Raw genomic sequence first — 20,708 nt, 5'->3', positions numbered from 1 at the left:
AAACAACATTTAATATCCACAGATGAAAGCAACCACACACACAACTTCTGGCTGGCCGCATGGGCTTTTAGAAATTTAGAAAGTGGGTCTCTAAAAATAGCTCTAGAATCTCTTTTCTGAATAAATGTGGGAGAGCAGGCTGGCGTTGTAAGCACTGTTGTTTGGGTGTAATCCGGTGATGGGGAGAGGGCCTGTCTTGCGTGCCTTTGTCCGCTTCATCCTGTACATTCATTCCACCAATCATGTAAACAATGACTTATGCAAACACTCATTTGTTTGACTGCCTATCAGGGATGGATTACTTGACATGCATGAAGGGAGAGCTCAGATGGGATACCCAAAAGGGATAAAGCACGTAGCAGCTCTTAAAATAAATCTCAAAATGCATAGCGGCTCCTAAGTACTTTACATGTGTCTGCAGATTCCCAAAAAACACATGACAGTAAGCTCCAAGGACAACTTTCCATGGGTCTATTTATAACTAAGATAAGAAAAAGACATTTTGTAACATACCGAATGTTAAGATCTGATTTTATTTTGGGTCTTTTGTATTACTTCTATTAAAGGTGCAGTATGTAATATTGACAGCTAGTGGTTGAAATGGGTACTGCAGTCCATATTCAAAATATTGGAGAGAGGTTACTCTGGTTGCCAGATTGAGGACATGCAACAGGACCGAGCGCAACTGACAATGACGAGCCTTATTTGCACACTGAGTCCGAAATTTTCGTATGCGTTTTTTCGTATTCATCATCCTACAAATTTCATCACGCACACAAACCTTGCACACTGAGTCTTATGAGTATTAATTAATCCGCTGCGAAAGAATTCGCAAAACAATACAAAATGGAGTCTTCAAGCAGTGAGGATGATTTTGTTGTCCTCTCTCTTCTTAAAAAGAGAAAAACAAAGAGGAAATATTGGGTCCATTCAATCCTGAGATTGCGTAGAGTGGAATTATCCCGAGCGATTCAAAGTTTACTTCAGGATTTCAGTGGCTCAGTTTGATGCTTTGCTAGCAATACTGGAGCTACATATTAAAAAGAGGACCACCAATATATATGTATTCTGCACTTTGTTTGTCATACAGTGCTTTGTGCTGCGATGCAAGTGGATCAACTTGTCAGACGCCATTCTGGATTTTGGCGTTCGCTTGTACGGTGGCTCTAAATTGTCAAAACACCTCTCAAAATGCTTGCTATGGATGCAAAACACGAAGAAAATTTAATCAGATCTGAATTTTTTTCAATGACGGATTTCAGCCAGTGTGTAAACGTGATTGACAACGTGAGGTCGTATTTATATTTTCCCGTGCGAAAATTTCAGACTCAGTTTGCAAAAACCTTTACTCTGTAAGTTGATGAGTAGATTTATCCATGTTTAATATGTCTCTGGACATATGGATTTTAAGTTGGGTAGAATCTGCAATCTCTGACAGAGTTCGTTTGTTTGCTTCCATGGCTGCAATGCGATTTTCAGCCAACTGGCAACTCGGGGTGTCCTAATACTATTGGGTAAATTGGCAGTGGGCGGGATCACAAAGATCAAAAGAAAAACAGACATTCCGACACAGAACGCGCATTCCGTAATTGTGAAAGAATTGTTGGGAGGGAGCATGAAGAATCATTTTCACACATGAATTGGTACCATGAGTCCACACCTTAAATTCATTGAAAGTCTTTGGGATGTGCTGGAGTAGACTTTACAGAGTGCTTACCTCTTGTACTGTTAATACAAGATCTTGACCAAAAATTGATACACCTCTTGATGGAAATAAATGTTGTGATGTTATTTCCAGCACATCCCAAAGACTTTCAATTTGTTCATGAATTAGGATAAGAAGAACTGTTGCCAAACATAAAACATGCTAGAAACATAGTAATCACTCAATCATAGACTCTTAAGCATTTGCCTATTTAAATCTAAACAGCGGCTTATTTTGGCCAGACAGTGTGTGTGTGTGTGTATATATATATATAACGTAAAAAAAAAAAACTGCAATACATTGCTCACCTGGTCAACCAGCATTTTCTTCAGAGCTGCACTTTTAGTACCACCAGTAACAAGTTTATCCAGCACCTTGTACCATCCACTGACCACTGGACCCTTCAAAACACAGAAAACATCATTAAATATGTGTAGCACATTAAAAAAAATTCAAACACCTCAGTAAACAATCAAGAACACAAGCTCAGAACATCGAGGCCGTGCCAGTGGTTTCATTTGTTTATGACGTGATTATGAAAACAGCGGGCTGTAATTAGCTCCAATCCTCTGTGAATTAATGAGCTTTCTTTTTGTTTCCCAGTGTGGTTTCAGTCTGGGCCTGATTAGCAAACTGATCAATAAATGTGTCAAACAGTGTCTACCGGGGGTGTTTCAGTCAACGATGACAGATTTATTCTTCGGTAAATCTCTCTTTTAATGCAATTATAATTTGTGGTTCAGCAGCATCGATGTAAAATCACCCACCAATGCTAAATTATGCATATGGGCGTCTTTAACAAACAGCTGTGCACTTGTTTGAGAAGACGTTTGTCATTTTTCTATGCACAGTGAAAATATAACAGCTGTGTGCCATCTTTCTGCATTCTTTCCTGTCCTTTTAGCAAAACAAAGGATGCCATATGACACATAAAATGATTAATACTGAGCCTTTGCTTAATTCGGTTGATTGGGCAATAAGAACACAGCCTATAACCATAAACTGCCACAGAAAATAAGCACGTCATAAATGCAACATAATTACAGCTCAATGGACAGAAAATCTTTCACAGATTTCATTTCAGGAGATGCAGGACAAACTGTTACCTTAAGTTCTGACCTATGGTTCACTCTTCTGTTCTAACAGCGGTTCTTACTGCACTAATAATAATGACTGAAGTATGATGTTTAAAAGGCTGAATTGAGTGTGCTCAGACTTGTAAAAGCTTTGAATCATACAGGCCATTTGCAGATTAGTCCTCAAGTCATTTGAACAGAACAAGTGCATTAGTGCATTGTGTGTGTGTGTGTGTGTGTGTGTGTGTGTGTGTGTGTGTGTGTGTGTGTGTGTGTGTGTGTGTGTGTGTGTCAGGGAGGAAGGGAAGATCAGGAGGCTCAATATGTCAATCACTGCATGCAGCTATGCAACTTCATTACCTGTTCCAACAAATTACACTCTTCGCATGATCTGTAATGGCCGTAACACAACAGACATGTAAAAATTTGCACTTAGTGACATTTTGCAAAAAAATGCTTAGCTTTTTTATCTTTGTGAAATTGTATTATTATTATCTAATGTAAAGCAAGGAGCCAAGAGTTTTCTGGTTAACATCAGCAGTGGGAAAAATCTAATCTGATTACATCAGGAAATAAAGTTGTTTCTAATTCCAGGTTGAAACAGCGAGTGCTTTTGAGAATGAAATAAATCTCAGGATTTGCCCACGTTTGCAAGGTTTATGTATCTTAATTAACAGTCATGCCATCATTTGAAATTTATTGTAAAAAGCGATTGTTAAAGCATGGTACATACTACCATTCAAAAACAAAAAATTTAAAAGAAATGAATTCTTTTATTCAGCGAGGATGCATTAAATTGATCAAATGTGTGAGTAAAGACATTTATAATGTTTTAAAAGATTTCTATTTCAAATAAATGCTGTTCTTTTAAATTTTCCAGGAAATTTTTTTTATCATGGTTTATGCAAGAATATTAAGCAGTGCAACGACGATAAAGTTACTTGAGAAACAAATCAACATTACAATGATTTCTGAAAATCATATAGGAGTAATGGCTGCTGAAAATTGTGCTTTACCATCGCAGGAATAAATTACATTTGAAATATTTTCAAATATACAACAGTTATTTTAAACTGTAATAATATTTTGCAATATTATTGTTTTTACTACTATTATTGTAATTTCTGATTAAAGAAATGTAGCCTTGATGAATATAAGAGACTTAATGAGACAAAAAAAAATCTTACCGACCACAAACTGTATGTCAGATTTCAGCCTCTAAAATGCATGTACACTATATTGTCAAAAGTTTTGGGATGCCTGCCTTTACATGCAAATTAACTTTAATGACATCCCATTCTTAATCCGTAGGGTTAAGGTGTTAAGGTGTTTTTCAGGTGTTGCCAAGCCCAACACCTGAAAAACAACCCCACACCATAATCCTCCTCCACAAAACTTTACACTTGGCACAATGCAGTCAGGCAAGTACCGTTCTCCTGGCAACTGCCAAACCCAGACTCATCAGTCGTATTGCCAAACAGAGAAGGGTGATTTGTCACTCCAGAGAACACGTCTCCACTGCTCTAGAGTCCAGTGGCAGCGTGCTTTACACCACTGCATCCGATGCTTTGCATTGCACTTGGTGATGTAAGGCTTGGATGCCACTGCTTGGCCATGGAAACCCATTCCATGAAGCTCTTTACGCACTGTTCTTGAGCTAATCTGAAGGCCACACGAAGTTTGGAGGTCTGTAGATACTGACTCTGCAGAAAGTTGGCAACTTCTGCGCACTGTGCGCCTCAGCATGCGCTGACCCCGCTCTGTGATTTTACATGGCCTACCACTTTGTGGCTGAGTTGCTGTTGTTTCCAATTGCTTCCACTTTATGATACCACTAACAGTTGACCGTGGAATATTTAGTAGTGAGGAAATTTCACGAATGGACTTACTGCACAGGTGGCAACCTACCACGGTACCACGCTTGAATTCACTGAGCTCCTGAGAGCGACCCATTCTTTCACAAATGTTGGTAGAAGCAGTCAGCATGCCTAGGTGCTTGATTTTATACACCTGTGGCCATGGAAGTGATTGGAAATCCTGAATTCAATGATTTGGAGGGGTGTCCCAATACTTTTGGCAATATAGTGCATGTACACTAGTGCATGAACTGTGGCCATCCACATGAGATTACCGTATGGGCTACATCATTCTGGGCCAAAAAGTATCTTTCTCGAAAGCTTGTATTTTAATGAATTTTTGCAAGAGAATAAATTATACAAAACATAAAAATCACAATTATATAACATTAAAGACATTTTTGGTCTGTTTTGAAAAGCCATGAAAAGCTTCAGTTGTTTTTTTTTAACACTCAAAGCTGGAGCATCTCAAGAGAAACACATATGAAAATGGAACAGAATCACAGGAGACTTACGACAAAGAAGAAGCCAATGCTCATCATCTTTGCGGTGCGTCTCACGCTGTGATTGGCCAGACCACGGCGCTCAATCAGCTGCTGGGAAATGACATCACCCACACCCACCAGAGAGCCTGGAAGAGAGGGAGAAAAAAATGAGGGGGAGCCATTCAGGCATCTGTTTGCCCCCACTGCCCAGTGTGAAGGCCTGCACTCAGGTAATCATGCCAAAAAGAATTGACAAGAAAGACTCTTTCAGATTTTTGCTGCCCCATTCACTCCATACTGACTGAGAAGAGAGGCTAAAGGGTAACAGAAAGAAGTTGTAAAGGATAACAAATCCTGACTTTTTGACCTTTGGACTTTTATTTACACTATCGTTCCAAAGTTTGGGGTCAGTATGTTTTTTTAAATTAAATTAGTACTATTATTCAGGGGAAAAAATGCATTAATTCAACTTATCAAAATTGACAGTAAAGACATTTATAATGTTACAAAAGATTTTTGTCTGAAATAAATGCTGTTCTTTTGAACTTTCAAAGAATCCAGAAAAAAATTATTGAGGCTTCCACAAACATTTTAAGCAGCAAAACTGTTTTCAACATTGATAAAAATAAGAAATATTTTTTGAGCACCAGATCAGCATATTAGAATGATTTCTGAAGGATCATGTGACACTGAAGACTGGACTAATGGCTGCTGACAATACAGCTTTGCCATCACAGGAATAAATTACAGTATATTACAGCATTTTTTAAAGTATATTAAAATAGAAAACAATTATTTTAAATTGTAATTAAACTTCACAATATTACTGCAGCCTTGGAAAGGATAAAAGTCTTTTAATAAAAACATTACAGATCGGAAACTTTGTTCAGCACAATCTTTCATAATCTTTAGCTCGTTAAATATACATTTTATACAATTTTGTTTTTACCAATTCTACCATGTACTAACCTAATTACACACAATTCTTCTTCTTCAATGATTCAAACATTCATTACTAAATGTATAAAAATAACAGTCGAGAACTCAAAATACCTGAGGTCATAAATATAGTAAACCGAAGACGCAAAGACTTCAAGAAATCCATCCAGTCACCCCACAATGACCTTTAAATGTCACATTGTAAATCTCACATTGCATCGAGACCCCCTTAGGAACACTACAGGAGGTTGTTTCCTAATAGCAGGGACAGATGTTATCCTGTAAAACACGATTAGTCAGACAAGCCATGCAACATATTTTTGAGAACACTTTGGAAACATTTTAATCCATTGTAGAGTTAGAAAGTAATACAAAACTCATTTATTAATCAACATTTTACAAAAGTTCCACAATGTGCCCTGATGCAAGGTATATTTGCAAACACTTTTCCTTACAGACCAATTTGAAAAGCCTTCAGTCTTTAGTACCGTCCATTCGCACTGTTAGTGGATGCATGCATAAATTAATCTCAAAGTGTTTAAACAATTAAACCAACAGAGACTTGTTAACACCCTAAAGTTTCAAAGTGTGTGCACGAGTACCGTAGTGACCAAAAGTGATGTCCGACCTAGGAAAATTGGCTTCTTCGCACTTTATTCAAACTTATTTTAACTATTTATTAAATATTTTGTATGCATGTTGTCAATTTGTGCCTGGAGCATCTAATTGTATCATGATGCAAATAAAACATAAGGAACTGTGTGAATTGTGTCATTTTGGGCCAAGTGGACATACCAAGTGTGCACTCATTATTCCCAGGCTATATATCAATAAATCACTATGTGGCATGCATTAGCTATATTATTAGATGTTATTTTGTGGGTCTTAGACAAAATGGCAAATGGAAGGAGCTGTCCTCTGCAACCAAGGAGGATATTGTTAAAATGGCTAAATCTGGTCAATCGTTCTTGGATATTGCTCATGTGCTGGACGTGAATGGTCACAATGTCCACAGAATTATTTCCAAGCACAGTGAGGCCACTACCAAGCAGAATGTAAAGAGCAGTGGCTGGTCAGGGAAGGCTAGTATGCATTTTGAAAGGAGAATGAAAATCTATTGAATGTGGGACCACATCAAAACAGCTTCTAAAGACCTGGATGAGACCTCCAACCACCTATTTCATCTTGGACTGTACATCAACGACTTTAAGAGGCTTGAATGAGAGGTTGTGTACCAGCAAAGAAACCATTTATTAGTTTTACCTACTGCAAAAAAATACCTTGCATTTGTCAAAGGAAATAAGGACTGGAGTGTGGAAGATTGGAGCTGTGTTCGGCAGTCCAACATGTCAAAATTTAACAACCTAGCATTGGATGGTGTCAGGTATGTTCGTGGAAGACGAATGGAGTGTTTTAATACCAAATGAATGCGTGGCGCTACGGCAGGGGAAACGTAATGGTATTGGGGATGCATGTCTGCAGCAGGTGTTGGAAGGATCTACTAGGTCGCAGGCACTTTGGAAATGGACCAACACTTGGGAATTCTGCTGAACACAGCGTAGCCAAGTATGGAGGATCCGTTTTGAGATCAAATGTGTATTTTTCAACATGACAACGTTCCTAAACACACCGCAATGCAACAAAGTTGCGCAGAATGAAAGTGTTCATGCTTAGCATTTTGAAGTCTTCAAGCGGCCTCCTCAGTATACTGAAAATCTTTGTATCCTAAATTGTGATACACCATGCATTTTACAGTGAAACTCAACTTGGGAAGATCTTAAGCAGGATTGGAAAGAAGTTAAGCATGACACATGCACAAAGTATAGTGAGTCAATGCCCAGAAGAATGCCATCTGTAATCAAAAACAAGGGAGAACAAACTAAAATATTAATAACTGATGATTACACTGCAGTCAGATGCATGCTTAATTTCCATTGAGATTTTTATTTTCTATGCCTTTTTTTTTTTTTTTTTCATAATACAAAAAAACCATATTTAATTATTTAACAATTTTGTCATTTACTCCTCATGTTTTGATAGTTTAGTTGAACCTGAAGTGTCAATAAAAGGACATATCCTCTCCGGACACCACTTTTGGCCACTACTGAATGTGTGTGTGTGTGTGTGTGTGTGTTCATCCATTCATCCCTGAGGAAACATTGAATGAACAAAAGCTGTTGAATATGAGTGATGGAAAGCTTTAGATAGACTGCAGCTCATCACCTTCTCCCCATTTTCACACACACACTGTGTGCCAATCACATTGACAGAGCTGTTTCCTCCTAACTGCTGGAAATGTCACAGGTCTCCTTTCTCTTCACACACACTTCGATCGTCTGCAGTCAAAGCCATGAGGGCAGCAAACAGAGCCATGCATTATGCATGTGCGCATAAACAGAGACCTCACTGGATATTGACATGTTTCGGAAGCCCAAAACGAATACAAACCTCAATAAAAGAAATAAAACCAATAGAACCCATTACAAAGGAGATTTCTTTCCTTTTTTTCCCCACACATGCCTGTGTGGACTGTCACGCTGAGACCATTCAATTCAACTGATATATTATACAATTATAAATATAAATATATAAATATATTATACACTTTATTTTAAGGTGTCCTTGTTACAGCGTAACAGGGGTGTTTCTCTTCAGCGGGACTGGGCGATTGGTCAGGATTGAAGGGAAAACGGATGCTACCAAGTACATCCAAATTCTTGAGGAAAATCTGCATCTCTCTGCTAGACAGCTGAAGATGGGCAGGTCATTCACCTGCCAACACGACAATGATCCTAAACATACCGCCAAAAAAACAATGCAATGGCTTAAGGATAGGAAGGTGGATGTCTTTGAGTGGCCAAGTCTGAGCCCTGACTTAAATCCGAAGTCTGTGGATGAACTTGAAGAGAGCAGTCTATTGCTGCTCACCTTGGAATCTGAATGACCTTAAGCAATTCTGCGAGGAAAAATGGGCAAATATTCCCCAATCTAGGTGTGCAAAGCTAGTACAGACATATCCAAAAAGATTAATGGCTGTAAAGCAAAAGGTGGCTCTATGAAGTATTAAATCAGGGGACTTATGACATCCAACCCTGTTATTCTAGTTTTTTTTAAATTAATTTTCAGAACTGTTGCTTTTTCTTTTATTACTTTGATGTGGTAAGGCAAACTTTGTAAGTATGCTGAAAAAGTTTGGGTATTGATTTCAGGCAGTATGACAAATAAAGTAACTATTTCAAAGGGGTATGATGATTTTCTATAGGTACAGTATAATTTATAACAGTTACTCACATATACATTATTTTATATACACACACACACTCACTCACTCACTCATATACATACATATATATATATATATATATATATATATATATATATATATATATATATATATATATATATATATATATATATATATATATATATATATATATTATACACACTACTACAATACACAACATAAGATATCTCCAACTATTCTGACGCAATAAAACCTGAATCAGGTGGAACAACTTCTGAGGTCATTGTTCAAAAAATATGGCGAGCTGGAGAGAAGCCGCTATTGTACACAGCATGCCATAGTAGGAGGGCGGTGTGAGATGAAATGCCTTGGAGAGGAGGATGCTGGGATCTCTGGTCTCTCTCCAGCAGGTTGTTAACGGGCACAGCGGGGTGATCCACCAACAGAAAGACTGTGTCACGCTCTCACTCAACCCCACACAAACACAGCAGGCGAAGCCTTTTCTGATCTGTGAGAGAAACACGCTGGACTCTCCGATCACATTTTACAAGCACCGGCCGTGTGCTCCACCACAAACACTGATATAGTGACTCAGTGTTATGACATGACTAAGTGTACACAGGCACTGGACTGATGGTACCAGCAGTGGGTTTGTGACACTAACACTGTTCTAGATTTGTTTCTTCAGAAATACCACTGAGTTCACAGAAAGCCCTGAGTAAGCTGCAAGTTCACAAACCTCTGAAGTTAAGATTAACAGGGTTTTAAATTAGTATTATATGTATTTGGTGATTCGGTCCATGGAAGCAAACTTTTTTGCCCAAAAAAAAAGAAAAGAAAAAAAGAACATCATATTGGGTATATGTCGTAACATAAAAGTAATTATCTGTGACTAGTCCACTATTTGAAACAAATAATTGCAAAAATAGTAATATACAACAGCCATTATAACAGTATATATATATATACTGGGAATTCACTCAACCTATACCTAAACCTATAACATTCAAAGGTTTGGGGTTGGTAAGATTTTGCTTTTGAAGATTTTGTTTCTTATGCTCACCAAGGCTGCATTTATTTGTTCAAAAATAAAGTAAACATTTTCTGAAACATTACCATTTAAAATAACTGTTTTCAATTCTAGTATATTTTAAAATGTAATTTATTCCTGTGATGGCAAAACTGAATTTTCAGCAGCCATTATTGCTATTATCAATGGTAAAAACATTTATGCTGCATAATATTTTTATGGAAACCATGATTTTCAGGATTCTTTGTAGAATAGAAAGTTCAAAAGAACACTTTTTTTTTTTTAATAAACTTTTGTAACATTATAAATGTATTTATTGTCACTTTTTTAATGCATCCTTGCTGATAAAAAATTAATTTCTTTCAAAAACAAAATTTTACCTGAACTTTTGAATGTTAGCATGTATGAAATATCCATTATATCATTTATTGGCTTATCACTTAAATAAGAAGTGATAACAAACCTATAATATCCACCATCATCTCGATTATCCGCCATAACATTAATATTGTTATCTTCCAGAATTTTTATATAGGCCTATGCATACCTAACGAAAACACAGCTATATAAAGTCAATGACAACTATGTTTCCACATCAGTACCCCCTGATCTCTAAACACTCATCACGCTTCACCTTGACTGGCTAAATTGCAGGATCCTTAAAAAAAAAAAAAAAAAAAAAAAAAAAAATTCTTCTGCAGGCTGCAGCCAAATACAGAACTGCCAGGGAGGAGAAATGGAGCAACACATAAAAAAAAACACAACTGCCTTTAAATTTAGAGGACAGCTGCTTCCTCACACTTGCCCAAATATCATGGTTTACAAAGGACATTCTGCCTTAACGACAGAACCCAGCGAGGCAACGCAGCCCCTTTTAAGTGACCTAACCTTTTCATAAAATGTCAAGGAAAGACTAATAATCCAGTATAGCAGACTGAAAAAAGCCAGAAACCTTTGCCATGCTTTTACAGGGTCATCTTATCAAAACAGCACCAGCTTATTGATCATGGCAGGCAGAACCACGCAGACAGGAGGGCAGAGGCTGAGTGAGAGCTAACAGCATGTTGTGAAGTGATAATAAACACTTATGTTTTCCACTTCTTGGTTCAACTTGACGGTAACAGGTTGAGAAGCGCCGAAGAGTAAACTCTTAAAACATCTGTTAAGAACAAACTGTTCTGGGAGGACGTTTGCATTTGTACCATGAAAAATAGGCACTTAAAAGTTATATTCCATGAACAAAGAACAAGAAAACAGCAATTTCACAGGAAAACAGTGTCCATTTATCTATATTAACAAAGACGACCATCCCAACCAAACATAAACATGGTCGTTTGCCATTACGTGGTGCCAAATAAAATGCAATTTACCACACACTCAGGTGCAATCTGCCCTGTACCTCGTGCCAACTGGAGTATGGCACTCATCTATGCTTAATGCATCTCGAAATATGCTGATGTCAGCACAACACTTCCCACCGTCTGTCCTTGAGGAGAGTCTCAGGGGAAGAACAGCCCTGATTGACGCATCTTGTGCTTAGTGAAATTATCTGTGATCAATTTGGCAGGGATCTGCACGTTCTCCGTGGGGACCAGCTGCAGGCTACGGCAACCCTACCCATTTAGCTGATGAGACCGGTGTGACATGGCTTACCTGGGCTACAGTAAACACATTCAAGCCCCATTCGTTCAGATTTGCCCTCTTTGGATGACATTGATTTTTTCGGTTCTACATTTAGCACAGATTATGGGGTTAATGCATCGCTAATGACTTGAAAACGGAAATGTAGCGCCTTCATCCCCTCCATTCATTCATTTATTCATTCACTCATTAATCTCTTCCTCGTCACATCTGTAGCTGTTATAAATAAATCCATTTATCACTTCAACCAAGTGCATCGTTTAAAGCTGAAGTGTGTAATTTCTGTGCCACGAGTGGCAAATAAACCGAATTGCAAAAACAATTGGGTATATTCCCATCAGCCTGTTGTGAGGACTTCACAGGGTGTTTGTTCAGCCATCTTAAAGGGTTAGTTCACGCAAAATTAAATTTTTGTCATTAATTACTCACCCTCATGTCGTTTCACACCTGTAAGACCTTCGTTCATCTTCGGAACACAAATTAAGATATTTTTGATGAAATCCGAGACCACATTCAAGGTCCACAAAAGTAGTAAAAACATTGTTAAAATAGTCAACGTGACTACAGTGGTTCAATCTTAATGTTATTAAGAGACGAGAATATGTTTTGTGCGCAAAAACAAAACAAAAATAACGACTTTATTCAACAAATTCATCTCTCCCCTGTCATTCTGCTATGCTATTTTCGTTGCAGCACTTCCAGGTTCTAAGTCCGAACGACGACAGTATTGGCCGACGCCTGTTCACTTGAGCAGCACGAGGCATGCGTGTGATGCTGTCACAGGAGCCGGCCAATCATCAGCCAGCGTTCGGACGTAAATACGGAAACACAGCACTGCGCCAACTGCGCAGTCACGTTGACTATTTTAACAATTTTTTTACTACTTTTCTGGACATTTTGTTGCTTTCAAGGGAGGATTAAAAAACCTCTCGGATTTCATCAAAATATCTTAATTTGTGTTCTGAAGATGAATTAAGTTCTTACGTGTTTGGAACGACATGAGGGTGAGTAATAAATGACAGAATTTTCATTTTTGGGTGAACTAACCCTTTAAATGAGAATGTCTAAAAAATGATTTAAATGTTCTTTTGAACTTTCTATTCATCAAAGAATACTGAAAAAAAATGTAAATGTATAAAATGTTTATGTTCATAAAAATATATGACAGCACAAATGTTTTAAATTGTGACAATAAGAAACGTTTCTTGAGCACCAATTAAAGGCACAATATGTAAAGTTTCACCACTAGAGGTCGCCTATTCAATACAAAGGGGTAGCTTGATGACGCTGAGCTTGAGCGCGGAATCTTGGGAGTTGTTGTCTTCACCTCACAGTTGGTGGAAAAGAATCGGGAATGGACTCGGGAATCATATTCAAGGATAAGATTACTAACATTACTGTAGTATGAAACAGAGCAGGGCTGAGTGATGTTGGAGCGGAATGAGGCTGCTGGAGCGATTGCTAATGAGATATGAGTTGGACACACAGCTCGAGAACAGCGGAACATTTATTAAAGGGTTAGTTTACCCAAAAATGAAAATTATGTCATTAATGACTCACCCTCATGTCGTTCCAAACCCGTAAGACCTCCGTTCATCTTTGGAACACAGTTTAAGATATTTTAGATTTAGTCCGAGAGCTTTCTGTCCCTCCATTGAAAGTGTTTGTACGGTAGACTGTCCATGTCCAGAAAGGTAATAAAAACATCAAAGTAGTCCATGTGACATCAGTGAGTTAATTAGAAGTTTTTGAAGCATCGAAAATACATTTTGGTCCAAAAATAACAAAAACTACGACTTTATTCAGCATTGTATTCTCTTCTGGTTCTGTTGTCAATCCGGGTTCACGACTCCGCAGTGACGCTGCTGACGTGTTATCCGGTGCACCCGAGCTTCGTTTACAGTCTGAGGGAGACGCACGCTGTATTCAAGCTATTCTACATTGTTTGTATTTTGGTATTGCTATATTTTTTTAAATGGTGCGTAAGTGTGCATGTCGCGGATGTCCTAATCGCCAAAAACAACGACGTAAAAGTGCATTACCAACGCCGACAGATGACAGGATTCAATGGAATCAATTCAATGGAAAGGATTCCGGAAGAGAATACAATGCTGAATAAAGTCGTAGTTTTTGTTATTTTTGGACCAAAATGTATTTTCGATGCTTCAAAAAATTCTAACTAACCCACTGATGTCACATGGACTACTTTGATGATGTTTTTATTGCCTTTCTGGACATGGACAGTCTACCGTACAAACACTTTCAATGGAGGGACAGAAAGCTCTCGGACTAAATCTAAAATACCTTAAACTGTGTTCCGAAGATGAACGGAGGTCTTACGGGTTTGGAACGACATGAGGGTCAGTCATTAATGACATAAATTTCATTTTTGGGTGAACTAACCCTTTAAGACACAGTAGCCGCTTCTGCTTCTTCCAGGCAAGGGTATGAGGTAACACCGCGCTGTTTATCATATTAGATACATTAGAGTGTGTTGAAAATTATGATTATGCTATGTCAGCCACTTGATTAAAGATTTAAACATTCTTGGAAACATCTGGGATACGTCAACAAAACATATAACACTGTTCTAGTGTTTTTTGGATATTTGAATCCAAAAATCTTACATATTGTGCCTTTAAGCATGTTATAATGATTTCTGAAGGAACATGTGACTGCTGACAATTCAAGACTGCTGACAATTTAGCTCTGCCATCACAAAAAAAAAAACTTTATAATTTATTATTATTTTAATATAATCACAATATTACTGTTTTACTGTATTTTTGATCAGATAAATGCAGCACATAAGAGACTTGTTTCAAAAGCATTGAAAAAGACTTTAGAACAGCAGTGTACATCCAATGTAACTAAATCAGATTTCTTTTCAGATTATATTAATTTAAAAAAATTATATAATTAAAATAATGTCTCTTTTCAAACCCCTGTCTGCCATTGGTCAGGAAAAAAGATAGCCTCGCCCTAAACTCATGTCATTTGTTGGGCTGATCGGGATGCTCAAACAACCTACAAATAGTTTACTCTGTATATTAAACTGGCTTATGAAAAATAACTAAAAAAATAACTTAACCTTGAACTTCCGACTCACTAAAGTTTTTCACCTTGCCCGAGAATGCCAAGTTTTATTGCTTTCGATTTATTTGAAGGTAAGATCGTGTCCCTTGGTCTGTGAATAAGCGCCGTGTCACACGACCATCCAGTTATTTAATTTTGAAATAACCCCGCTTCCCTGTCATTTAAAGCGTCTTGCTGTCTAATATTAAACCTATACCCATAGGGCTAAAGTTTCTATAAATATTCAAGCACTCCCTGATGTGGAAAACAAAGGCGATGAATCATAGCTCATGTCTGTAATCTTGATTACATAAACTTGCATCCTCAATCGCTCTGCGACATGAGGCCACTGGTGATTTTAAGCATTTTGGCCAAGTTGTTAATGGCAGTCTAGCCAAGCACTAATTAATCCTAATGTTACAGTTTGAATGACTCATAATACACCCAACAGCTTGTTTAAGCAGGCTCATTGATTAACAATAAAATGTACTCTCATTCACTCATTTTGTTAAACATGGTGAAAACATTTCAGTCAAACGTGATTAGTTAATGCACAGTAATCACACATGAAATTAAAGTGTGTACTACAGCGTCACCAAATGGAACTGCAAAATGAGTGATTGTTTTCAAATAAATTTTACACTCCCTGTGTCATCTTAAAAAACAAACAAACAAATAAACAAAAAACAAAAAAGGCTTCAGACTTTTAGAACATTTTCCCCCAATTGCTTGGTTTCAATAGCCTTTTTGAACTGAACTTAAGTTCTGAAATTTTCACTATGTTTCCACAGTACATTGAACTCTGATCTCAAAAGGTAAAAGAAATTGATTCCTCATCATATGAAAGTCTCCAGCAGAACAACTTGACAAGACATTGGACTTTCAACCATTCATTAACATGCTGTTTTGTGCTGCCATCTTCTGGTACAATTGCTGCAAAACTAAAATTCTTAATTCATGACAGGGCTATTATTTTTAAATAAAAACATAACGTAGATAGATAGATAATGTGAGCGTTCCTGTTTCAAAAATTAAAATCTGCATTTAATAGCATTTAACAGTTAAAATAACCTAACCAAAATCTTGAAATAGACTTCGCCGCTTAATCTATACTCCCACCCTGTAAAACCCACAGTGACAAAGTTCAAGCAAACAGTTAAGCAGACTGTTGCTAAGAAGGGCTTTCCGATGTTTATGTGGCTGATCTATTATTGACGCTCAAAAACAATCCTGCTGTTTAGAAGTAATAGTGTTAACAGGAAAGGTAAATATTTAATCAGTAGCGTCTGAGATAGAGTTGACCTAAAGGGAATTGGGAACCAACTACAGGGCTAAAAAAAAAAAAAAAAGGGGGGGGGGGGGGGGGGGGGGCTGCGAAGAGAAGAATCCAGCTCTTACCAGCAGTTATAATCTGCACTGTCAATGGACGTTTGGCTATCAGCACCTGATAAGACCTCCAAAGACCCGCCATGGGACAAAGTCTAAGATAAACACAAGACCACTGAAATTACTACAATGGAAACTGCAATGGAAATTGAAAATATCTGACAACTTGAGCAATAGCTAAATTATTATGTGGCTGGCAAGAATAATATCATGGCACTCATTTATTGAAAGAAAAATATTCAAACAAATATCTCTTTTCAGTTCATGCAATATGTAATTATTTACTGTCTACAAATCAAAATTTGTGGTATGCTATATGTTTCTGATTCAGTTTTTAGGTTCAGTTATAAGGTGCTTTATTGCCATGAAAAATATTTTTACATTACAAAAGTATTTCCAGCTTCCAGTTAAAACGGTGCAAATTTAGAACAGTGCAAAACTAAAAAACAAAAGAAAAAGAACATTATTAAGAAATGTAAAGCATAAAGCATCAAATAATACACTGACTTTACAAATAAAGGATATAATAAGTATAGTCATAAAACAACTAAGGCCCTCGAGATCCACTTTCCTGCAGAGTTTATCCTAAACCTTGATTAAACTCACCTTCTTGCAAATGTCTAGTAATACTGAAGACCTTGATTAGCTTGTTCATGTGTGTTTGATTAGGGTGGGAGCAGGAAAGTTGACCTCTTGGGCCAGTTTTGAGAACCCCTGTCATAAAATATGAAATAACAATATTCTATGACAAAGAACCGGTTCATAACAGTCATTCATTTGGAAATCGGACTACAAGGTCGCGTTGTACGTTTTTGATTCACTAAAAAGAATCGGCTCATAAGAGTCATTTATTCGGGAATCGGATTAACTTACACAATTGCGTTTGTTTTGCGCTTTAAATTTAGTTCTGGCGTTGCTGCGCCGCTGAATAGTATGAAACTCTGTCAAAAAAGTATTGTACAGCAGTTAACAGTACGGTCCGTACTGAACAACCCTGATTTCATAAAGCTCCGTTGCATTCGTACAGTGATGAGAGACGCGCGCTCTGGCTGATCAAGGCGCGTGCAGTGCGCGTGCCACAAATCATGATACATTTCCAAACTTCAAAACAAAACGAATATTTATGTTTTACACAGTCGGATAAGGGCAAATCTGCTTCTTACTTTAGTGACATACAAAACTAAGAATGTCTCATCCAATGTACATATTTATTTTCCTATGTTTAATTCATTTTCGTCCAACAGTCCCCCCTCAAGTGCCCAGTAACGTTACGTCTTTCGTAATTTTTTATTTATTTTACGACTCTTGCACAAACAATTTAACCGGTGCTTTATGTTAGACAGAAGTGTAGTCCTACCTTGTCACGTAAACAGAACTGCTTCAATGAGTTTCAACGAGATTTTGGCGTTGGTGAAATTAAAGCGGTATGAATACTGCTTTCAAAGTCAACAAATTCAAAAGACGACAGAAAGTGACTTCAGAAGATGCGGCTGAAGTTTAAACGCACACGCGGAGTTAAGTCGTTTGTATGTCTTGTATCAGGACAACTTGATAGGTGTTTGACAATTCAATTTACTCCAAAGTCATCAATATAGCGTGATGCTCGAGTGTGCAGTGAGAAGCAAACAAACGGTTCAAAGCGCAACAAGATGTTTCAAAATAAAAGTCCGGTGATAGTTTAAAAGTCTTAAATTAGAATAAAAATTAGAATTGAAATTACCAACTAAAAATAATGACGCGCTGCAAAGAGTACTTACATTTTATTTATTTTTTAAAAGAGCTAGCAGTAAATGCGTTTTGCGGACAGGGCACATTTGTCATGCAAACATTAAATACTTACATTTTTGCAATTAATAAAGAAAAAAAGAGCATTAGGCACAAGATTTTTATTGCGCTTTTTATACAGACACAGAAATGTTCAACATAAGTGGAATGGCTTACAGCACTGGAGGTCAGTTTGAAGCTTGTAAACAGATAAACCAGGGTAATCATACATATACAACAAAATTAGTATGTACAGTACACATCTCTGGAGAGTGAAAAAGGGGAGAAATAAAATTGTTCCTTATAACAATATTGCCCATGTAGTGAAGTCTGAAATCCATTACTGATATTTGGCAATGCTTTCTTTTTTAGAAGAAGAATAACATATAACCAAGCCATAAAATTGCTGTATACGAAACAAAAACAAACCAAAAGGCAGTTACAATTAGAAAACAAACACACAACAAAAAATAACATAATACATAGAGGGTCCTGAGACAAAGATGTCAATTTCAAGTACATTTTGTCAAGTGGGACCAAATAGACAAATTAATTTTTAATTAAATGTCATTGAAATAATGTGCTACACTCACCAATGGGTGCAAGTGTGACAAATTTAAGTGCACAGGCTGCTGTATGTGCATAATGGCACTATTACTATAATCAGGCTTAAAAAAAATAAGATGACATGTAACAGTAAAAGTTCAGAAGAACGTTTTGTTCTCTCTTGGTTTAATTGCTGCTAAAATACCACCAAAATGTTCTTCAATAATTATTTCTCAACTTTTGTCATTGCAAATCAACGTCACTGCCTCTTATCAATCAGGCTTGACAAATAAACTACTGAAAAATAAATATACATTATCTTTAAAATTCAAGTATATAACACAGAAACTGGCTGCAAAGTAAACTATAAACCTGATTTTGTTCCCCTCTGTGACACTGTAGAGCTAAATACTAAAGCCAATGATGAGATGAAAATTATTCCTTTGGACTTAAAATTTAATTTCCTATTAACAAAAGTCCTTTCATTCATTTCCCACATTTTTACATACACGCAAACACCACCAAGCAGACTGATATATTGATTGGCACTTCACAATTTTATCAGCCATTAAGACACCAATCAATTGGAAAAAAATTCCAAAACAACAAAGTAAATGTAGATTAAACAATAAATGTATTGTTTATGAGTAGAACTGCAGCGGTGCAGTAAACAATGATGTTCGACCAAAATCCTCAAATTTCCTACTTTGTGCATAGGCTACTATTCGAGGTGACATTTCTGCACAGTTTTAGCAAAGCTGCAATATTAAAGGCAGGTTAAATTGAAGCTGAAAAAAAATTGCAAGCGTTTGAAAATACTTCTTTCACTTAGGATAAGATGTCAGTTTGGTCAAGCACATCAAATGCACATGTATGCCATACATACAAAGGACCAAGACAACATGAAATCAGCTAACAAATATTGGTGAGTATGTATCAATTCTACATACCGTGTTCTAGACAGTATATACTGTTTATTTATACTACTGAAAAATAGTAAGTTTGGTAGTATGCCATTTCAAATAAACCCATGAACAAACTGTGGTGTGTCCTCATTATTCCACTCCCATTTCTTATTTCAAGTAGTAATGAAAAATCTGCAAAATGTGATGGCCAAATGGGCACTTTGAGGAAAGCTAATGAGCAGTAATCGCCCATGTTTGGGGGTCCGCTGATGCTTTGACCTGTATTGAGCGTGGGCACATGTGTAGCACAGAGTATTGCAAGAAGCGGTAGCAAGAACCGATAAGGCTTATGCTTAAATAGGGCAGGGCATTGGTTCCACAATCATATGAGATTAAGTGCTTAAATGTTCCCTTCTCCGACGCATGCAGACAGAGTTGCTCACATACATGTCTCGATGAAATTCAGTAGTCCATGCCGTCATCACTTTCATACCAGTCTGAAGGAGCATCGGTCCCAAAGTAACGGTCGCCAAAATTACCTGCGAAGCAATCGTTTTGGATTACGAGATACTGAATGTTCATTTTTTGCTTTGTTTTTGGCAATCAAAGAGCTCTTACCAATCCCTGGAATGATGTGAAACTCATCGTTGACATTCTTGTCCACCGCAGTGGTGATGATGCGCACCCTGGGAAAGGCGTAGGCCACTGAGTGAACTCCCATCTCCGCCATGAGCAGAGAGAGCAGGAAGATCTTATCCTCCTGGACATCGTGATCCTGTAACAGATGAGTTTGTAAATCACCCTGATTTAAACTTAACTAATGTAGATTTCAGGGTCTGTAAATATATACACACATACATATATACATATATACACATATATACAGTACAGTCCAAAAGTTTGGAACCACTAAGATTTTTAATGTTTTTAAAAGAAGTTTCGTCTGCTCACCAAGGCTACATTTATTTAATTAAAAATACAGTAAAAAAACAGTAATATTGTGAAATATTATTACAATTTAAAATAACTGTTTTCTATTTGAATATATTTGACAAA

The 20,708-nt window shown here is 37.1% G+C and overlaps 2 protein-coding genes across 4 annotated transcripts in view; both read right to left on the bottom strand.

Moving 5' to 3' along the window:
• The window catches only part of mpv17 (mitochondrial inner membrane protein MPV17), a 28,311-nt gene extending 10,224 nt beyond the window's left edge, over window positions 1–18,087 (bottom strand). Inside the window, exons 1-5 of one of the 2 annotated variants that reach the window (XM_048207468.1) lie at window positions 17,795–18,087; window positions 17,044–17,151; window positions 16,450–16,532; window positions 5,153–5,268; window positions 2,014–2,106 (exon numbers count right to left, since the gene is read on the bottom strand). In XM_048207468.1, coding sequence (XP_048063425.1) covers window positions 2,014–2,106; window positions 5,153–5,268; window positions 16,450–16,522 — 282 coding nt within the window. In that variant the 5' untranslated portion in view covers window positions 16,523–16,532; window positions 17,044–17,151; window positions 17,795–18,087. The remainder of the gene's footprint in view (window positions 1–2,013; window positions 2,107–5,152; window positions 5,269–16,449; window positions 16,533–17,043; window positions 17,152–17,794) is intronic. The other variant, XM_048207467.1, reaches the window with a different exon arrangement.
• Window positions 18,088–18,308: 221 nt separating this feature from the next.
• Window positions 18,309–20,708, bottom strand: part of si:ch211-243j20.2 (uridine-cytidine kinase-like 1) — a 27,715-nt gene continuing 25,315 nt past the window's right edge. For both annotated transcript variants that reach the window (XM_048207459.1, XM_048207458.1), the window contains exons 14-15: window positions 20,271–20,427; window positions 18,309–20,191 (exon numbers count right to left, since the gene is read on the bottom strand). In XM_048207459.1, the coding sequence (XP_048063416.1) occupies window positions 20,115–20,191; window positions 20,271–20,427 (234 nt within the window). In that variant the 3' untranslated portion in view covers window positions 18,309–20,114. The remainder of the gene's footprint in view (window positions 20,192–20,270; window positions 20,428–20,708) is intronic.

The sequence above is a fragment of the Megalobrama amblycephala genome, linkage group LG11 (genome assembly GCF_018812025.1).
Source record: "Megalobrama amblycephala isolate DHTTF-2021 linkage group LG11, ASM1881202v1, whole genome shotgun sequence".
Lineage (NCBI taxonomy): Eukaryota > Metazoa > Chordata > Actinopteri > Cypriniformes > Xenocyprididae > Megalobrama > Megalobrama amblycephala.
This window is presented reverse-complemented; position numbering and strand designations above follow the sequence as displayed.